This window comes from Nematolebias whitei, chromosome 17 (assembly GCF_014905685.2).
Source record: "Nematolebias whitei isolate Nwh7 chromosome 17, NemWhi1, whole genome shotgun sequence".
In the NCBI taxonomy this organism is placed as follows: domain Eukaryota; kingdom Metazoa; phylum Chordata; class Actinopteri; order Cyprinodontiformes; family Rivulidae; genus Nematolebias; species Nematolebias whitei.
In genome coordinates, this window is record NC_056514.1 from 41969736 (window position 1) to 41985253 (window position 15518).

At 43.2% G+C, this 15518-nt stretch overlaps 2 protein-coding genes across 2 annotated transcripts in view; one reads left to right on the forward strand and one right to left on the reverse strand.

The window, feature by feature from the left end:
• Positions 1–6049, forward strand: part of atad1b (ATPase family AAA domain containing 1b) — a 10714-nt gene extending 4665 nt beyond the window's left edge. The window contains exons 5-9 of the mRNA XM_037691311.1: positions 4344–4544; positions 4651–4847; positions 4928–4978; positions 5324–5454; positions 5533–6049. Of these exons, the coding sequence (XP_037547239.1) occupies positions 4344–4544; positions 4651–4847; positions 4928–4978; positions 5324–5454; positions 5533–5653 (701 nt within the window). The 3' untranslated portion in view covers positions 5654–6049. The remainder of the gene's footprint in view (positions 1–4343; positions 4545–4650; positions 4848–4927; positions 4979–5323; positions 5455–5532) is intronic.
• Positions 6050–6325: 276 nt separating this feature from the next.
• minpp1b (multiple inositol-polyphosphate phosphatase 1b) overlaps positions 6326–15518 on the reverse strand; it is a 16724-nt gene continuing 7531 nt past the window's right edge. The window contains exon 7 of the mRNA XM_037691312.1: positions 6326–6955. Coding sequence (XP_037547240.1) covers positions 6705–6955 — 251 coding nt within the window. The 3' untranslated portion in view covers positions 6326–6704. The remainder of the gene's footprint in view (positions 6956–15518) is intronic.

Genomic DNA, 15518 nt, shown 5'->3' on the forward strand with positions numbered 1-15518 from the left:
GTAACATGAAACAAACATGCAACATGTGACAAACATGTAACATGAAATATGCAATATGTGACAAACATGTAACATGAAACGTGCAACATGTGACAAACATGTAACATGAAACGTGCAACATGTGACCAACATGTAACATGAAACATGTGACAAACATGTAACATGAAAGAAACATGCAACATGTGACCAGCATGTAGCATGAAACATGACAAACATGCAACATGTGACCAGCATGTAACATAAAACAAACATGCACCATGTGACCAGCATGTAGCATGCAACATGTGACCAGCATGTAACATAAAACAAACATGCACCATGTGACCAGCATGTAACATAAAACAAACATGCAACATGTGACCAGCATGTAACATAAAACATGCAACATGTGACAAACATGTACCATGAAACATGTAACATGTGACCAGCATGTAACATGCAACATGTGACAAACATGCAACATGTGACCAACATGAAACATGTGACAAACATGTAACATGAAACAAACATGCAACATGTGACATGTAACATGAAACAAACATGCAACATGTGACAAACGTAAAAAATTGCAACACAAACTTGTAACAAAAATGTAACGTGAAACGTTCAAAAAAGTTCAAGCCAAAAACAAGTGGACTTTTATTTGTAACAGAAGACGTTTCACTTCTTGTCCAAGGAGCTATCTCAGTTCAAAGAACGGAGTGTGGGCTTCAAGCTAGACATACAGTACATAGATTACCCTATCGGTCCTCGCAGTAGAGGTTTGTTAGGGTCTTTGTTAGTCCCACCCACAGAGGGGCCACTCTGGTCACATGGTTGAAATTCCTGATAGTTGTGAAAATGCCTGGGTGTCAGTCCTAAAGCTAAACCACGAGGAGGGAAACGTGTCAGGAGACAGAGGGAGAAGAGGAAAGTCAAGAATGTAGGACTGAGGGTTGCAACTGTGGAAACAATGACAGGCAAAGGTAGAGAGCTGGCTGACATGATGCTGAGAAGGAAGGTAGATGTTTTATGTGTCCAAGAGACCAAGTGAAGGGCAGCAAGGCTCGCAGCATTGGAGCAGGGTTCAAACTGTTTTACCATGGTGTGGATAGAACGAGAAATGGAGTAGAGGTGGTCCTGAAGGAGGAGTTGGCAAAGAATGTAGTAGAGGTGAAGAGAGTGTCAGATAGGGTGATGTGTCTGAAGGTAGAAGTAGAAGGTCTGATGCTAAATGTTGTCACTGGTCTTCAACTAACAGCACAATTTCCGCCAGCACCCTGTTTGTCAACAGCACTGGTGGAGGTCATTGTTAACCCGGGCCTCGACTGATCTGGTATGGTTTCGCTTTGCATTATGGTTTTGGCAAAAGTGTTTTACATCAGATCCCCTTCCTGACACAACCTTCACCATTTACCAGGGCTTGGGTCTAGAACCTGAGATGCACTGGCTGGTGCTCCCTATTGACTGGTTATGCTCCATAGGTTGGATGTGAAGTGGAGAAGAAAGATACATTTTGCAAAGATCTGGATGAAGTGATGGAGAGTGTTCCCAGGGAGGAGAGAGTCAGTATTAAAACAATTAAAGACCTGAAATATTTCAGTTGGTGTGCAATGAATCTGAAACATATGAAAGTTTCATTTTTATCATTACATTATGGAAAATAATGACTTTTATCACAATATGCTCATTTTTTGACAAGGACCTGTATATGCATGTGTACATGTGTTTGTGTTTTTTCACTATTTATGTTCTTTCCGTGTGTTTTACTATAGGAGGTGTTCTGTGTATGTTCTTTGTTCCTGAAAACATGCATCTTAAAGTCATTGGTGTAATAATCAGGTTGTTTATGCTCGACACTTTTACACCCTGGAATATGTAAACACCTTTGTTCTTTATGCAAAAATATCAATAAACATATGAATCAAAAAAAGAGATGGTAAAGTTTAGTCCTTCCTCCAGCACAGCTTTCTCAGGCTGTGTCAGGGTCTGTTTGACAAATTTCTAAGCCACCGGTCCTGAATGTGTTGTTGTCTTTTGTTTTGTTGAACATGTGCTTTTATCACAGCATGACATGAGCAAGGAACATCAAAAAAGCAAGTTCTTCAAATTACAACAGAGAGCTGATTCCTCATCACAAACCTCCAGTCAAGATAAGGAGGATGTCACCAACACAAATATTCAGGACCAGTGGGTTACAACTTAAAAATTTGCATATATCGTATTTTTCGGCCTATAATTCATTTGTTGTATAATTTACATGCCCTGCAATTTATAGGCCAAAGCAACATATTTATGGATTATTTTCCATATTTATAAACCAATTTTTGGCTGAGATATGACCATTTTCATTCATTCTGACTGGAAAAAAAAAAGAGCAATACCACTTTCAGCCACTTGATGGCAGCAGAGTAGCAATAGCAGTATGGCATGCTGTTGTATCATGTAATAGGTAAATGTTGCTATAATGACAAATTCAAGAAAGTTAAAGACAAAAACAACTGAACTTTATTTATTATACTTTATACTTTGTTTTTCTCGAACATTTTTGAATTGACCAAGTCTTGGATGACTGACGGTCTTCACCAGCTTTTAATGACTCAATCAGCCTGCCATAGGGTCCCCACCTTCATTCTGCTCTCTGCTTGGAACCATCAAACCAGCTGCACCGCCCGGCGATATGCAGCTGGTTTGACCATTAAAGTGCATTTATGAAGCAAAAGTTAGATTGAGACACGTCTTTACTGTAATTTTGAGCAAACAAATAATTGTTTTTAAGTGTTTATCTTGCTAAAATCTTGTTAGAGTGCTCCCGTGCACGCTCCCGTGGCTGTCATTTGGCAGCTCATCGGTTTTTGACACAACACCCGTCCACATTTCCGGGTTGTCAGCGGTTACGTGTAACAAACGCGACGTGTCACCGCTGACGCATAATAGATGCAACCTATACAGCGAAGCGACTTATTTATGGATTTTTCCACTTTATTAGACAAATATGAACTGATGCAACTTATAGGGCGGTGCGACGTGTACGGTGGAAAATACAGTAATGCAGCTTTAGGCCTGATACCCAGTCACTTTCACACCTATCAGGAAATTCATCCATGTGACCAGAGCGGCCCCTCTGAGTCAGATTAACAAAGACAAAAAGTTCATGCTCCATAATCCACGTACAAATCCAAACATGTTCAGTCAGATCATCTGGACAGTTTCTTTTTTCTCTCCAGTTTTTGTTTTTTCCGACTAACAAACCTCTTATTGTGAGGACTGAGAGGGCAATATATTTATGTATGCATGTATCTTACCTCAGCTTCATAACTAAAACCCCACTCTGTTCTTTGAACTGAGAAAGATCCTCAGACGACGAAACATCTTACAAGATACGTCCACTGGTTTTTCTCTTGAACTTTTTTTAATTGACCAAGTCCTGGATGACCGACAGTCTTCACTAGCAAATGAAACAAACATGTGCATGTGACAAACCCGTAACAAACGTAACTAGAAACAAACGTGTAACATGAGACAAATGTGTAACGTGATAAACGTGTAACACAAAAACATGTAACACAAAACAAACATGTAACACAAAACAAACATGTAACACAAAACAAACATGTAACACAAAACAAACGTGTAACACAAAACAAATGTGTAACACAAAAACATGTAACATAAAACAAACGTGTAACACAAAACAAACGTGTAACACAAAACAAACGTGTAACACAAACATGTAACACAAAACAAACGTGTAACACAAAACAAACGTGTAACACAAAACAAACGTGTAACACAAAACAAACGTGTAACACAAAACAAACATGTAACACAAAACAAACATGTAACACAAAACAAACGTGTATCACAAAACAAACGTGTATCACAAAACAAACGTGTAACACAAAACAAACGTGTAACTCAAAACAAACGTGTAACACAAAACAAACGTGTAACACAAAACAAACGTGTAACATAAAACAAACATGTAACACAAAACAAACGTGTAACACAAAACAAACGTGTATCACAAAACAAACGTGTATCACAAAACAAACGTGTAACACAAAACAAACGTGTAACTCAAAACAAACGTTTAACACAAAACAAACGTGTAACACAAACATGTAACACAAAACAAACGTGTAACACAAAACAAACGTGTAACACAAAAACAAACGTGTAACACAAAACAAACGTGTAACACAATCTTAAACTGATTTTACAACTAATGTTTTTTCTTTTAAAACAATATTATTAATTAATATTTGACATTGTTTTTAGCAGATCATTTTTTTCTAACTTTATAAAAAGTTTTAATTTAAAGAACCGTGAAGTAAAAACGCATCCTGTCTCCATGGTAACAGGCGTGCTGCTCTATGGACCCCCTGGATGTGGTAAAACTCTGATTGCCAAGGCAACGGCGAAGGAGGCGGGGTTTCGCTTCATCAACCTGCAGCCAAGCACGTTGACGGACAAATGGTACGGAGAGTCCCAGAAGCTGGCTGCCGCCGTTTTCTCATTGGCTGTCAAACTGCAGCCGTCAATCATCTTCATCGACGAGATCGGTGAGGAGAACACGCACACACACACACACGCACACACACACACACACACACACACACACACACACACACACACACCTACAGGCTGTCCGTGTGTGTGTGTGGACAGACTCGTTCCTGAGGAACCGGTCCACGTCGGACCACGAGGCCACGGCCATGATGAAGGCTCAGTTCATGAGTCTGTGGGACGGCCTGGACACGGACCACCACTGTCAGGTCATCATCATGGGGGCCACTAACCGTCCCCAGGACCTGGACTCTGCCATCCTCCGACGGATGCCCACCAGATTCCACATCAACCAGCCGGTACGTCTTGGTGGGTTAACAGGACCCTGCTGCCATGATGATGATGATGATGATGATGATGATGATGCTTGTCCCTACAGAGCGCTGCACAGAGGCAGCAGATCCTCAGACTCATCCTGGACAATGAGAGGGTGAGTTCACATCCTGGTCCTGGATCAGGGACACTCGTTTCAACAACTTTCTGTCTGCTGCCGGGCAGCTGCTAGAGGTCTGGGTGTGATGGTGCATGCTGGGAAATGGGTGCACATGTGAAGATAGGTACTGGACACACCTGAGGGACAACGATCCGTTTACCTGGCAGCCCGTCCACTCACTGGGTTCCTTTTCTCTCGCAGAACCTCAGAGTCTGCTCGGTCAAGAACATTAAAAATGAACTTGAAAAAATAATAAAGGTGTTGACAAAAGTTCATTTGTTAATTTAAGATCAAACACAAACCTGACATCAGCTGACGAGCGTCCACTTGTCTCCCGTGCAGGTGGACTCCAGTGTGGACCTCAGAGATGTTGCCATGGAGACTGAGGGTTTCTCAGGAAGTGACCTCAGAGAGATGTGTCGTGACGCCGCGCTGCTCTGCGTCCGGGACTTTGTCCACAGCCAGAGCGACAGGTGAGCTGCAGGACAGGTTCCTGTTCACACACGTTCACACACACGTGCACATGCAAACGTTAACGTGTCGTTCCCCAGCATCTCGGAAGACACCATCCGTCCCATCGCTCAGACGGACCTGCGGACCGCCGTCTCAAAGATGAAGCAGTCGAAGACTGCGGGCGGTCAGGGCGCACTGCTGCACGCCGCTCTGGACTGAACGCACGGGTCACCACTTCCTGTTGACCACGGTTCTACTTCCTGTTGCCTCCAAAAACAAAGGAAGAAACTGCGCTTCACCGTTACACCTCTGCTGTTACCATAGCAACGACCTGGGACCACTCAGAGGTGCTCTTATTGTGAAAATCCTGTCCAAGCCTGGTTGTTAATCAGAAGTTGGGAGTTGTGTTGCTGAAGTGGACTGGACTGACCCGACATGTTCATCAGTAACTGATCAGAACCAATAAATCAGCTGATCGTTGATTACGTTCAGCTCTCATTCATCCTTTTATCTGATTTTAGATCACTTCCTGGGCGGAGCCTGAAAACCTTTGACGTTCCACACTAGAAGAAATATTTATTTATTTCTGTTAGTTTGTTTACATTTTACTGTGGATTGTTTATTCTCTGATCCAGATCTTTGCGTTTATTCAATAAACAAAGATGTAAACACTGCTTGTTTGTTGTTGTTGTTTATCTCTGATGAATCAAACAGGAAGTTCTAAAAAACGTTAAATGTTTGATTTTCAGATTTCTGAACGTCATAAAACTGTTTGATAAAAACAGAAACAAGATACTTTTTTGTTTCAATTATTGAAAAACACTTTATTAAAGCTCTTATTTTGAAACTTTCAACAAACAAAGCTCCCATAAAATAAAATGATTTGGCACCAAGAAAATAAAATATTTCACCCTAAAAACAGAAAATTTAAAACACACAACAGGAAGTACTGATGTCAGACATTCACAATAGTCTGTTTTTATTGTGGTGGAGCCAATACAATCAGCTAAATTAAAAGTCAAATTAAAGCTTCAAGAAGCAAAAATTCAAGTAAAATTAAGTCAGTTCACCAAAAATCTGTCAGAGTGAGACCTCACTACGTTCTACCCTACCTTTGTCAAAGTTTGAACTCCATCTTGTTGGAGTTCATCATGAGCTCGTCTCATGAAGGAAACTTATCTGAGGCTTCAGATCCAGACAGTTCTGACTTCCAACGCCAGCTTTCGGCTCTGAGGGGGCGGGACTTATGGCTGGGGGTGGGATCATGAGGTCAGAGTTCCGTGTTGGGCCCCCGGCCCTCTGCCCTGCCCTCACACTCCCTGTGGAAGTCGCAGCCGTCCAGCAGGTGCCGGTATGCAGCCCGAACATCACGGTAGAGTGGCGTGTCGTCTGGCAGGTCCGGGAACCGGACCGGAGTCTCGTTCATGAGCAACTGAAGCCGCGGGCCGCGCTGACAGTCGTACAGAACGAAGAGAAGGTTGGCGGCATACGGGACGATTCGGCTGCTCCGGAAGCTCCGTCCTGTGGAAAGACGACATGTTAAAGTCGGAGTGCAGGGGGAGCTAATGACATCACTTCCTGATGAATGTGCAGCATTAGAATGGATTCGTTCTTATCTGAGTGACAGGAGCTTTTGTGTTAATGTTCGTAATATTTTATCTGCTTCAGTGCCTATTTCCTGTGGTGTTCTGCAGGGCTCGATTCTTGAACACCTTCTGTTTTCACTGTATCTGCTCCCTTTGTGGTCTATCCTGAGGAAACATGGTCTTTGTTTCATTGTTATGCTGATGATTGTCAGATATATCTGCCCTTTAAACCCAGTAGTTCCTGCTCCATTCACCCTCTGTTAAAATGTCTCGATGATATCAAGGCATGTATGGCTTCAATTTTTTAAGTTTTAATGATCAGAAAACTGAGGTCATGGTGTTTAAGCCATCCTGTACACATGGACTCCTTCAGCCACATCTAAAACAGTCTGTTACAAATCTCAGGATGGTTTTTGACTCGGACTATAATAAGTTTAATAAACAGAGTTAGTGAAATAAATGTTTGGGTGTCGTTATTGATGAGAAGCTGACATGGAAATCTCATGTAAATTATTAAGAATAAAAATAGAAAAATAAATTGTTCCATATTTAATCTACTGTAATGAAGTTTGGGAAAAGCATGCAAAACGTTGGTTACGTACTGTAACCCCAGATTCTATTAGTATAGGCGTAGCCCTTTAAGGCCTTCGCTTAGTGGGTTTATCCCGTTATGCGTAAGCATCACACTGAAAAAAATTAGTAAACGCCCACCTGCTGTGTGGGCCCCACCCGATCCGTATAAGTTACATTAAGAGCGGGTAATCTGCTCCCAAATAGCTTTATTTTTTCTTCAGCTATTCAGGAGCCAGTGAGGCCCGACGCTTAAAGGGCTACGCCTATACTCATAGAATCTGGGGTTACAGTACGTAACCAACGTTCTATGTCGTATAAGCTTCGCCCTTTAAGGCTGTCGCTGATGGGTTAAGGGCGAAGCAGATGTGGTCCTCGCCTCACTGGGTCCATTCGAACACAGTATGAAGCAGAAGCTTGCCCAAAAAAGTCTTGTCACTCAGCTCCCCATGTGCATAATTACGCGTTGCGTAGTTATGTGCCATGCACAGACGCATGTTGTGTAACTATGCGTTCTGAAAAAACATGAACGCCCCGGAAAATTTCGACGGGAAGAGAAGATGTTGAAAGGAAGGGGGGGGGGGGGGGGCATGAACCAACTAATTCATGGCTGAACAGTATAAACAGATTAATAACAACAAATAAACTGATTATTAATCAAATGAACTGATTGGTAACAATAGTCATGAACTGATTAGTGACAATAGAACCAAAATCACAGACACAACTTGTGACTGATAACATCTCACACTGTAATGCATGCAGACAGATGTGAGCTTAAACAGACTTCCATGAAAACAACAATATTCATTCTGTTAGAGCACTAAGGACAGAATGTGTCATGGAACGGGCCGTCACATCACGTAGATAAGAGCGAATGAATGAGCAGGGTGTTGACCACGCGGTCGTAGTGCAAAATGTCCTGCATTGACATACCGTTATGCAAGGCAGTCGAAGATGCGATACCCCTGGTCGAGTTTGCTTTGAGGTTGACAGGAGGCTCTAAATCTGATGCTCTGTAGGCTTCAGAAATGGCCTCACACAGCCAGTGTGACAAGCGCTGGGTGGATAACGGGCGACCTGCAGATGCATCTCTATAATGCACAAACAGGTGTTGAGTTTGACGCATTACAGCTGTGCGCGCTATGTAACACGTCAACGCCCGCACCGGACAGAGAAGATGGAAAGATGCTTCTTCTTCTGATGTGTGTGTGGGGGGTGGGGGGACCCCTCCAACGATATCACTCTTGATTTAAAAGAGCTCGTGATGTTTTTAGGCATAAAAGCTGGGTTTGGTCTTAAATCAGCTGAACTACCGTCAGCCTGGATTCTGAGACATGACGGAGCGACAGAGAGGGCAGATAAATCACTCACCCTCTTAGCAGATGTTAAAGCCAGCAGCAGGGCTGTTTTAAGAGACAAGAATTTAAGTGAAAACTGATACAGAGGCTCAATGGAGCTTGATCAGGGCTCGCAGAACCAGCGTTAAATCCCACTGTGGAGCAAGTGGGCGTGAAGCAGGCCTGCGTCTCTGTACGCCTTTTAGAAACCGCTTCATCAGCGGGTGATTAAAAGCTGTTCTGTCTCCGAACCCTTCGTGGCAGGAAGAAATGGCTGCAGCGTACGTTTTAATCGTGCTGAATGCCAACTTCCTGTCCATCAGCTGTTGTAGAAAGGACAGCACGTCGCCTAATGGGCACGAGGTGGCCTCTAAACCTTTCTCTGTACACCAGCGCTGAAAAGCTGCCCACTTTGATGTGTACAGAGCTGTGGTAGATGCAGCACGTGAATCTTGAATTGTGCGCACTACCTCCTGTGGGAGACCCATCCTCTCTAAGCGGGACCGCTCAGCGGCCAGACCCACAGGTGCTGGCCTATTTCTGAGTAACTCCTGATCGCTCCTCCTGCTTGAAGGAGAGCATCCTCCCTCCACGGCAGTTTCCACGGGAGCCCCGACAACAGACGTTGCAGGACTGGAAACCATGGTGCGTTCACGTGCTCGGGGGCCACCAGGAGAGCTGTCAATCCCTCCTCCTGAACTCAGTTCAGGAACCGTAAAATCAGAGGAGGTGGAGGAAATGCGTACAGAAGCGTTTTGGGCCATGAGCTGTGGGCAAACGCATCCACCCCCAGCGGTGGTTCGTCTCGTGGGCTCAGGGAAAACCATAGTTGACACTGAGCGTTCTCTCGTGTCGCAAACAGGTCCACAGCTGCTTTGCCAAACTTCTGCCACGTCTGAGCCATCAGGTCTGGATGGAGAGTCCAGTCCGCGTGACGTGGGCCGCCCCTGGACATCACATCCGCCCCTCTGTTCAGAACACTGGGTATGTAAACTGCTCTGATGGAGAGCAGATTTTGGTGAGCCCAACACAGAAGCTTTCATGCAATGTGTAACATCTGGGCTGAACGCACACCCCCTGTCGGTTTATGTACGCAGCAGACACCTTGTTGTCTGTGTGAATCAACACATGTTGATTCTGTAGCACGGGAGCAAAGTGTTGAATCACATTCAGCACCGTGCGACACTCCAAAACATTGATGTGGGCCGATGTGTGATGGGGCCACAGCGCCCCTACTGCTTGAGATAGGCATGTCCCCCCCCAGCCTGACAGCGACGCGTCCGTGAAGACTGACACGTGTGACGTGGGTCTGCTGACGGGAACTCCCTCCGACAGAGACAGGGTGTTTCCCCAGTGTCGGAGTTCTGCTCTCACGGAGGGGGGAACGGTGATCATCCATCTCTTTTGTTTTACTGGATCCACGCGCAGACGCACAAACCACCTCTGGAGGCGTCTCAAGTGAAACAAACCCAGCGGAACCACTGTGTGAGCTGATGACATCATTCCTAACAGCTTCATGACAGAGACAGCTGTTACCACTCTGCCAGGTCTTACATAGCGGAGTTGACTTTTTAAAGTGTCAATTCTCGTTTGTGATAAACGAGCTTTCATGGTGGTTGAGTTTAATTCCACACCCAGATAAACAATTGTCTGGGGCGGAAAAATCGAGCTTTTCTTCAAATTTATGGCGAAGCCCAGATTCAATAGGTGTGATGTCAACACCTGAGCCTGCATCACTGCTTCCTGTCTGGAGCGTGACAGCAGCAGCAGGTCGTCCAGGTAAAACAAAACTCTCATCCCTGCTCTGTGTAATGGGTGCAGGGCTGTCTCCACACACTTTGAGAATGTACGAGGCGTGAGGGAATACCCGAACGGCAGCCTGTTGTACTGATACTTCATCCCCTGAAAGGCGAAATGCAGAAATTTTCTGTGTTTTGGGATGATCGGTATGTGAAAATAAGCATCTTTTAGGTGATAGAAACAAACTAGTCGTTTCTCTGGATGTTGTCCAACAGCTGTCTGGTTGTCAACATGTGAAACGGTCTGTCCATGATCGCCTTGTTGAAAGCTGACAGGTCCAGAATCGGTCTCATCCCTCCAGTCCGTTTTGGAACCAGGAAGTAGCGAGAGTAAAACCCTGTGTTTTCCTCTCCGTTGGGAACTCTGGAGATTACTTCTTTTATCAGAAGCTCTTGGACTTCTGCATTTAGGGATGAGATTTGGTCTGGTGATGACAGGACCGTCTCTAAAACTCCTCCGAACGGAGGAGGTCGGGTTGCAAATTGCAGCGTGTAGCCTTTGCATAACACCCTGTCCATCCATTTGTCCGGCGAGCATGTTTTTAGCCACTCTGCGTAACGTTCGTGGAGTGGACGTGCGTTTAAGTGATGCGTCATGTTTTGAACGGATGTCATCCAATCCGCCGCCTCGACCGCCGTCATGTGCCGCGTGACTGTTTTCCGCGTGACCCAAGGCGAGGCTTCTTCGAAAGGGCTCGTTCAGACCGCGGACCAACCCTCATGTCTGGAAACTAAACAGCCACTGGCCAAAAGGATGGACCAGCACAGAAGATCAACATCATCAGGCCAGGACTCTGAGGTCTACACTCATCTCCAGGCCAGCGGTCACTCTTTCAGGGATGAAGATGTTCACATCCTGGACAGAGAGGAACGATGGTTTGAGAGAGGAGTAAAGGAGGTCATCTTTGTGAAAAGAAACCGTCCATCATTAAACAGGGGTGGAGCCTCCATGTTCAACTGTCCCCCTCTTACAATGCTGTGATTGCTAGTATCACTCAGCCCTCTGTGAACAGTAAACAGCCATCAGGTGCTAATGATCCATTGTTAGGCTGATGGTCCTTCTTGAGCATGTGATCAGCTGGTTCTGGTTGTCAGCAGCAAACTGGTTGATCCACTCTGAGAAGGTGCTATTTAAGAGACTGAGCTGAATACAGCTCCTCAGACTGAAGAAGTCTCTTGGATGAGAGACGAAACGTTTCTACATTTTTTTGCTTTGTTTTGTTTTTTTGAATGTCCAGAGGACCAGATTGAACTTTTTTGGATTTTTCGACCTGGATTATTGAGCATGCATCAGGATACTTTTACTAGTTGTTATATATCGTCCACCAGGCGCTTACTCTCAGTTTTTGTCTGAATTATCAGAATTATTACCTGACTTATTATTAAATACTGATAAAATCATCATAATGGGTGATTTCAATATTCATGTGGATGTTGAGAGTGATAGTTTAAACATAGCCTTTAATAATTTAATAGACTCATTTGGTTTTACCCAAAACGTCCGCACATCTACTCATTCTTATCATCACACTCTTGATTTAGTTCTGACCTATGGTGTAGAGGTTAAGGACTTGGTAATAGTTCCTCAAAATCCTGTTCTGTCCAACCATTTTTTAATAACTTTGAGTTTACATTAAATGACTACACAGTCACTGAGAGTAAATCTCATCTCAGCAGGTGCTTATCAGAAAATGCTGTAACCAAATTGAAACAATCTCTTCCATCAATGTTTTCCTCTGTCTTGCAGAGTAATGCATCAGAGAACAGAGACTTAGATCATCTAGTTGATCATCTTACAACTTCAATGCAAACTTCACTTGATAAAATTGCTCCACTGAAAAAGAAAGTAATCAATCAGAGGAAACTGGCTCCTTGGTTCAATTCTGAGTTACGTACTTTAAAGCAGCATCTAGAAACCAGGAGAGAAAATGGTGCTCTACTAATGTTGAAGAATTTTATTTAACTTGGAAAGATAGTCTGCTAACATATAAAAAAGCTCTCCGTAAAGCTAGAACTTTATATTACTCATCTTTAATAGAGGAGAATAAAAATAACCCTAGGTTTCTGTTTAGTACTATTGCTAGACTAATTAAAAGTCCCATTTCTGTTGAACCATGTCTCCCTACAACTATAAGTAGTGATGACTTCATGAGATTCTTTATAAATAAAATTATTTCAATTAGAGAGAAAATTCAAACCATCCTTCCTTCTACTATCTCTAGTCCCCTGTCAAATGAGGCAACTTTAAAAATTTCACTAGAGCCTGATTTATGTTTGGACAGTTTTTGTCCTGTTGAGCTCTGAATTGTCAAAAATAATAACCTCATCCAAACCATCCACATGCCTGCTAGATCCCATCCCAACCAGACTGTTTAAAGAGCTATTTCCCCTAATTAATGTCCACATTTTGGATCTACTTAATTTGTCTTTAATGGATGGTTATGTACCACAGCGCTTTAAGGGTGCTGTAATTAAACCTATACTTAAGAAGTCTGACCTTGATTCAGAAATCCTGGCCAACTATAGATCTATATCTAATCTAACTTTCATCTCAAAAATTCTAGAGAAAATAGTTGCAGGTCAGTTGCGTGAACATCTACAAAGAAATAATCTGAAGAGTTTCAGTCAGGGTTTAGAGCTCATCATAGCACAGAAACAGCACTAGTAAAAGTCACTAATGATATTCTCATGGCCTCAGACAATGGACTGGTGTCTCTACTGGTCCTGTTAGACCTCAGTGCTGCATTTGATACAGTTGATCACAATATTTTACTACAGAGGCTTGAATATGATGTTGGGATTACAGGAACAGCTCTAAAATGGTTTAAATCATATCTATCTGATAGATTCCAGTTTGTAAATGTAAACCATAAATCTTCTTCATACACCAAAGTTAGTCATGGAGTTCCTCAGGGCTCAGTGCTTGGACCAATACTCTTTACTTTATAAATGCTTCCATTAGTTAAAGTTATTAAACAGCATGGGATAAATGTTCATTGTTATGCTGATGACACACAATTATATTTGTCCATTAAACCCAATGAATCCAATCAGCTACTTAGACTACAAGCATGTCTTAAAGACATAAAAACCTGGATGACCCTTAATTTTCTCCTGTTGAACACAGACAAGACTGAGGTTTTGGTTTTTGGACCTGAGCACCTTAGGAATGAATGTTTCAGTCTTTCTCCCTCCTTAGATGCATTAATCTGTCCTCCAGCTCTAATGTTAAAAATCTTGGTGTTATTTTTGATCAGGACATGTCTTTTATCCCCCACATTAAAAACGTTACTAGAACCTCCTCCTTCCACCTGCGTAATATCACTAACATTAGAAACATCTGATCTAAAGATGATGCAGAAAAACTGGTCCATGCATTTGTCACATCTAGACTGGACTATTGCAATGGTTTATTATCTGGGTGTCCAAATACTTCTTTAAAACGTCTTCAGTTGATCCAAAATGCTGCTGCCAGAGTCTTAACTGGAGTTACTGGGAGAGATCATATCTCTCCAGTTTTAGCTTATCTCCATTGGCTCCCTGTCAAATCCAGAATAGAATTCAAAATCTTACTTCTAACCTACAAAGCTCTCAACAACCTAGCTCCATCTTATATTACAGATCTATTTTCTTAACACAGCACTTCACTCTCAGACTGCAGGTTTACTTGTGGTTCCTAGAGTTTCCAGCAGCAGAATGGGAGGAAGATCTTCCAGTTCTCAGGCTCCTCTCTTGTGAAACCAACTTCCAGTTTCTGTCCATGAGGCTGACACATTGTCCAGTTTTAAGACTGGGATTAAGACTTTCCTTTTTCATAAATCCTATAGTTAGGGTCGGCTTGTTATGCTGCTATAGACTTAGACTGCTGGAGGACAAACTGACAACACTTATTTTTTTCAACTCAACTTTATTTTTGGGGACAGCACGGTGGCAGAACTGGTAGAGCTGCTGTCTCTCAGTGAGCAGGTCCTTGGTTCAAACCCCAGTCCAGGGGCCTTTCTGGGTGGAGTTTGCATGTTCTCTCCGTGCATGCGTGGGTTTTCTCCGGGTACTCCAGTTTCCTCCCACAGACCAAAACATGCATGTTAGGCTGATTGGTAACTCTAAATTGTCCCTAGGTGTGAGTGAGAGAGTGAATGGTTGTTTGTCTCGTTTGTCTCTATTTGTCCCTGTGATGGACTGGAGACCCGTCCAGGGTGTCCCCCGCCCCTCGCACAGTGATTGCTGGACATGGGCACCAGCGACCCCCGTGACCCAAAATGGAATAAGCGGGTAAAGATAATGGATGGATGGAACTTTATTTTTAGTAAATTAAAAACATTACAAAAAAAGGGAAAAACAATATAAAATGGTAAATCAATTATTTACCAAAAAAGGAATAGGCTGAAGCGAAGTGAAGATTTTCACTCGGTTTTGTATTTGTAATTATTTTTTTCATCCTTAACACGTTTTTGTCTTTTAGATACACCTGGACCTATATCTGGACCTGGACCTGGCAGGTTTTCAGAGAAGCTGCTGAAAATGGAGGTTCGCTTGATCTTGACCAATACACATCCTCAGTTCTGGGTTACATTAGTACATGTACTGACACCGTCTCCACTATCAGAAATGTTAAAAGCTACCCAAACAGAAAACCTTGGCTGAATGCAGAGGTGCGTACCCTGCTGGAAGCCAGGAACACTGCCTTCAAGTCTGGAAACTCAGAGGAGCTGAGTAGGACAAGAAAAGAGCTGGTTGCTGGTATTAAGAGGGCCAAGGCCACATATGCAAAGAGGATCGAGGGTCAATT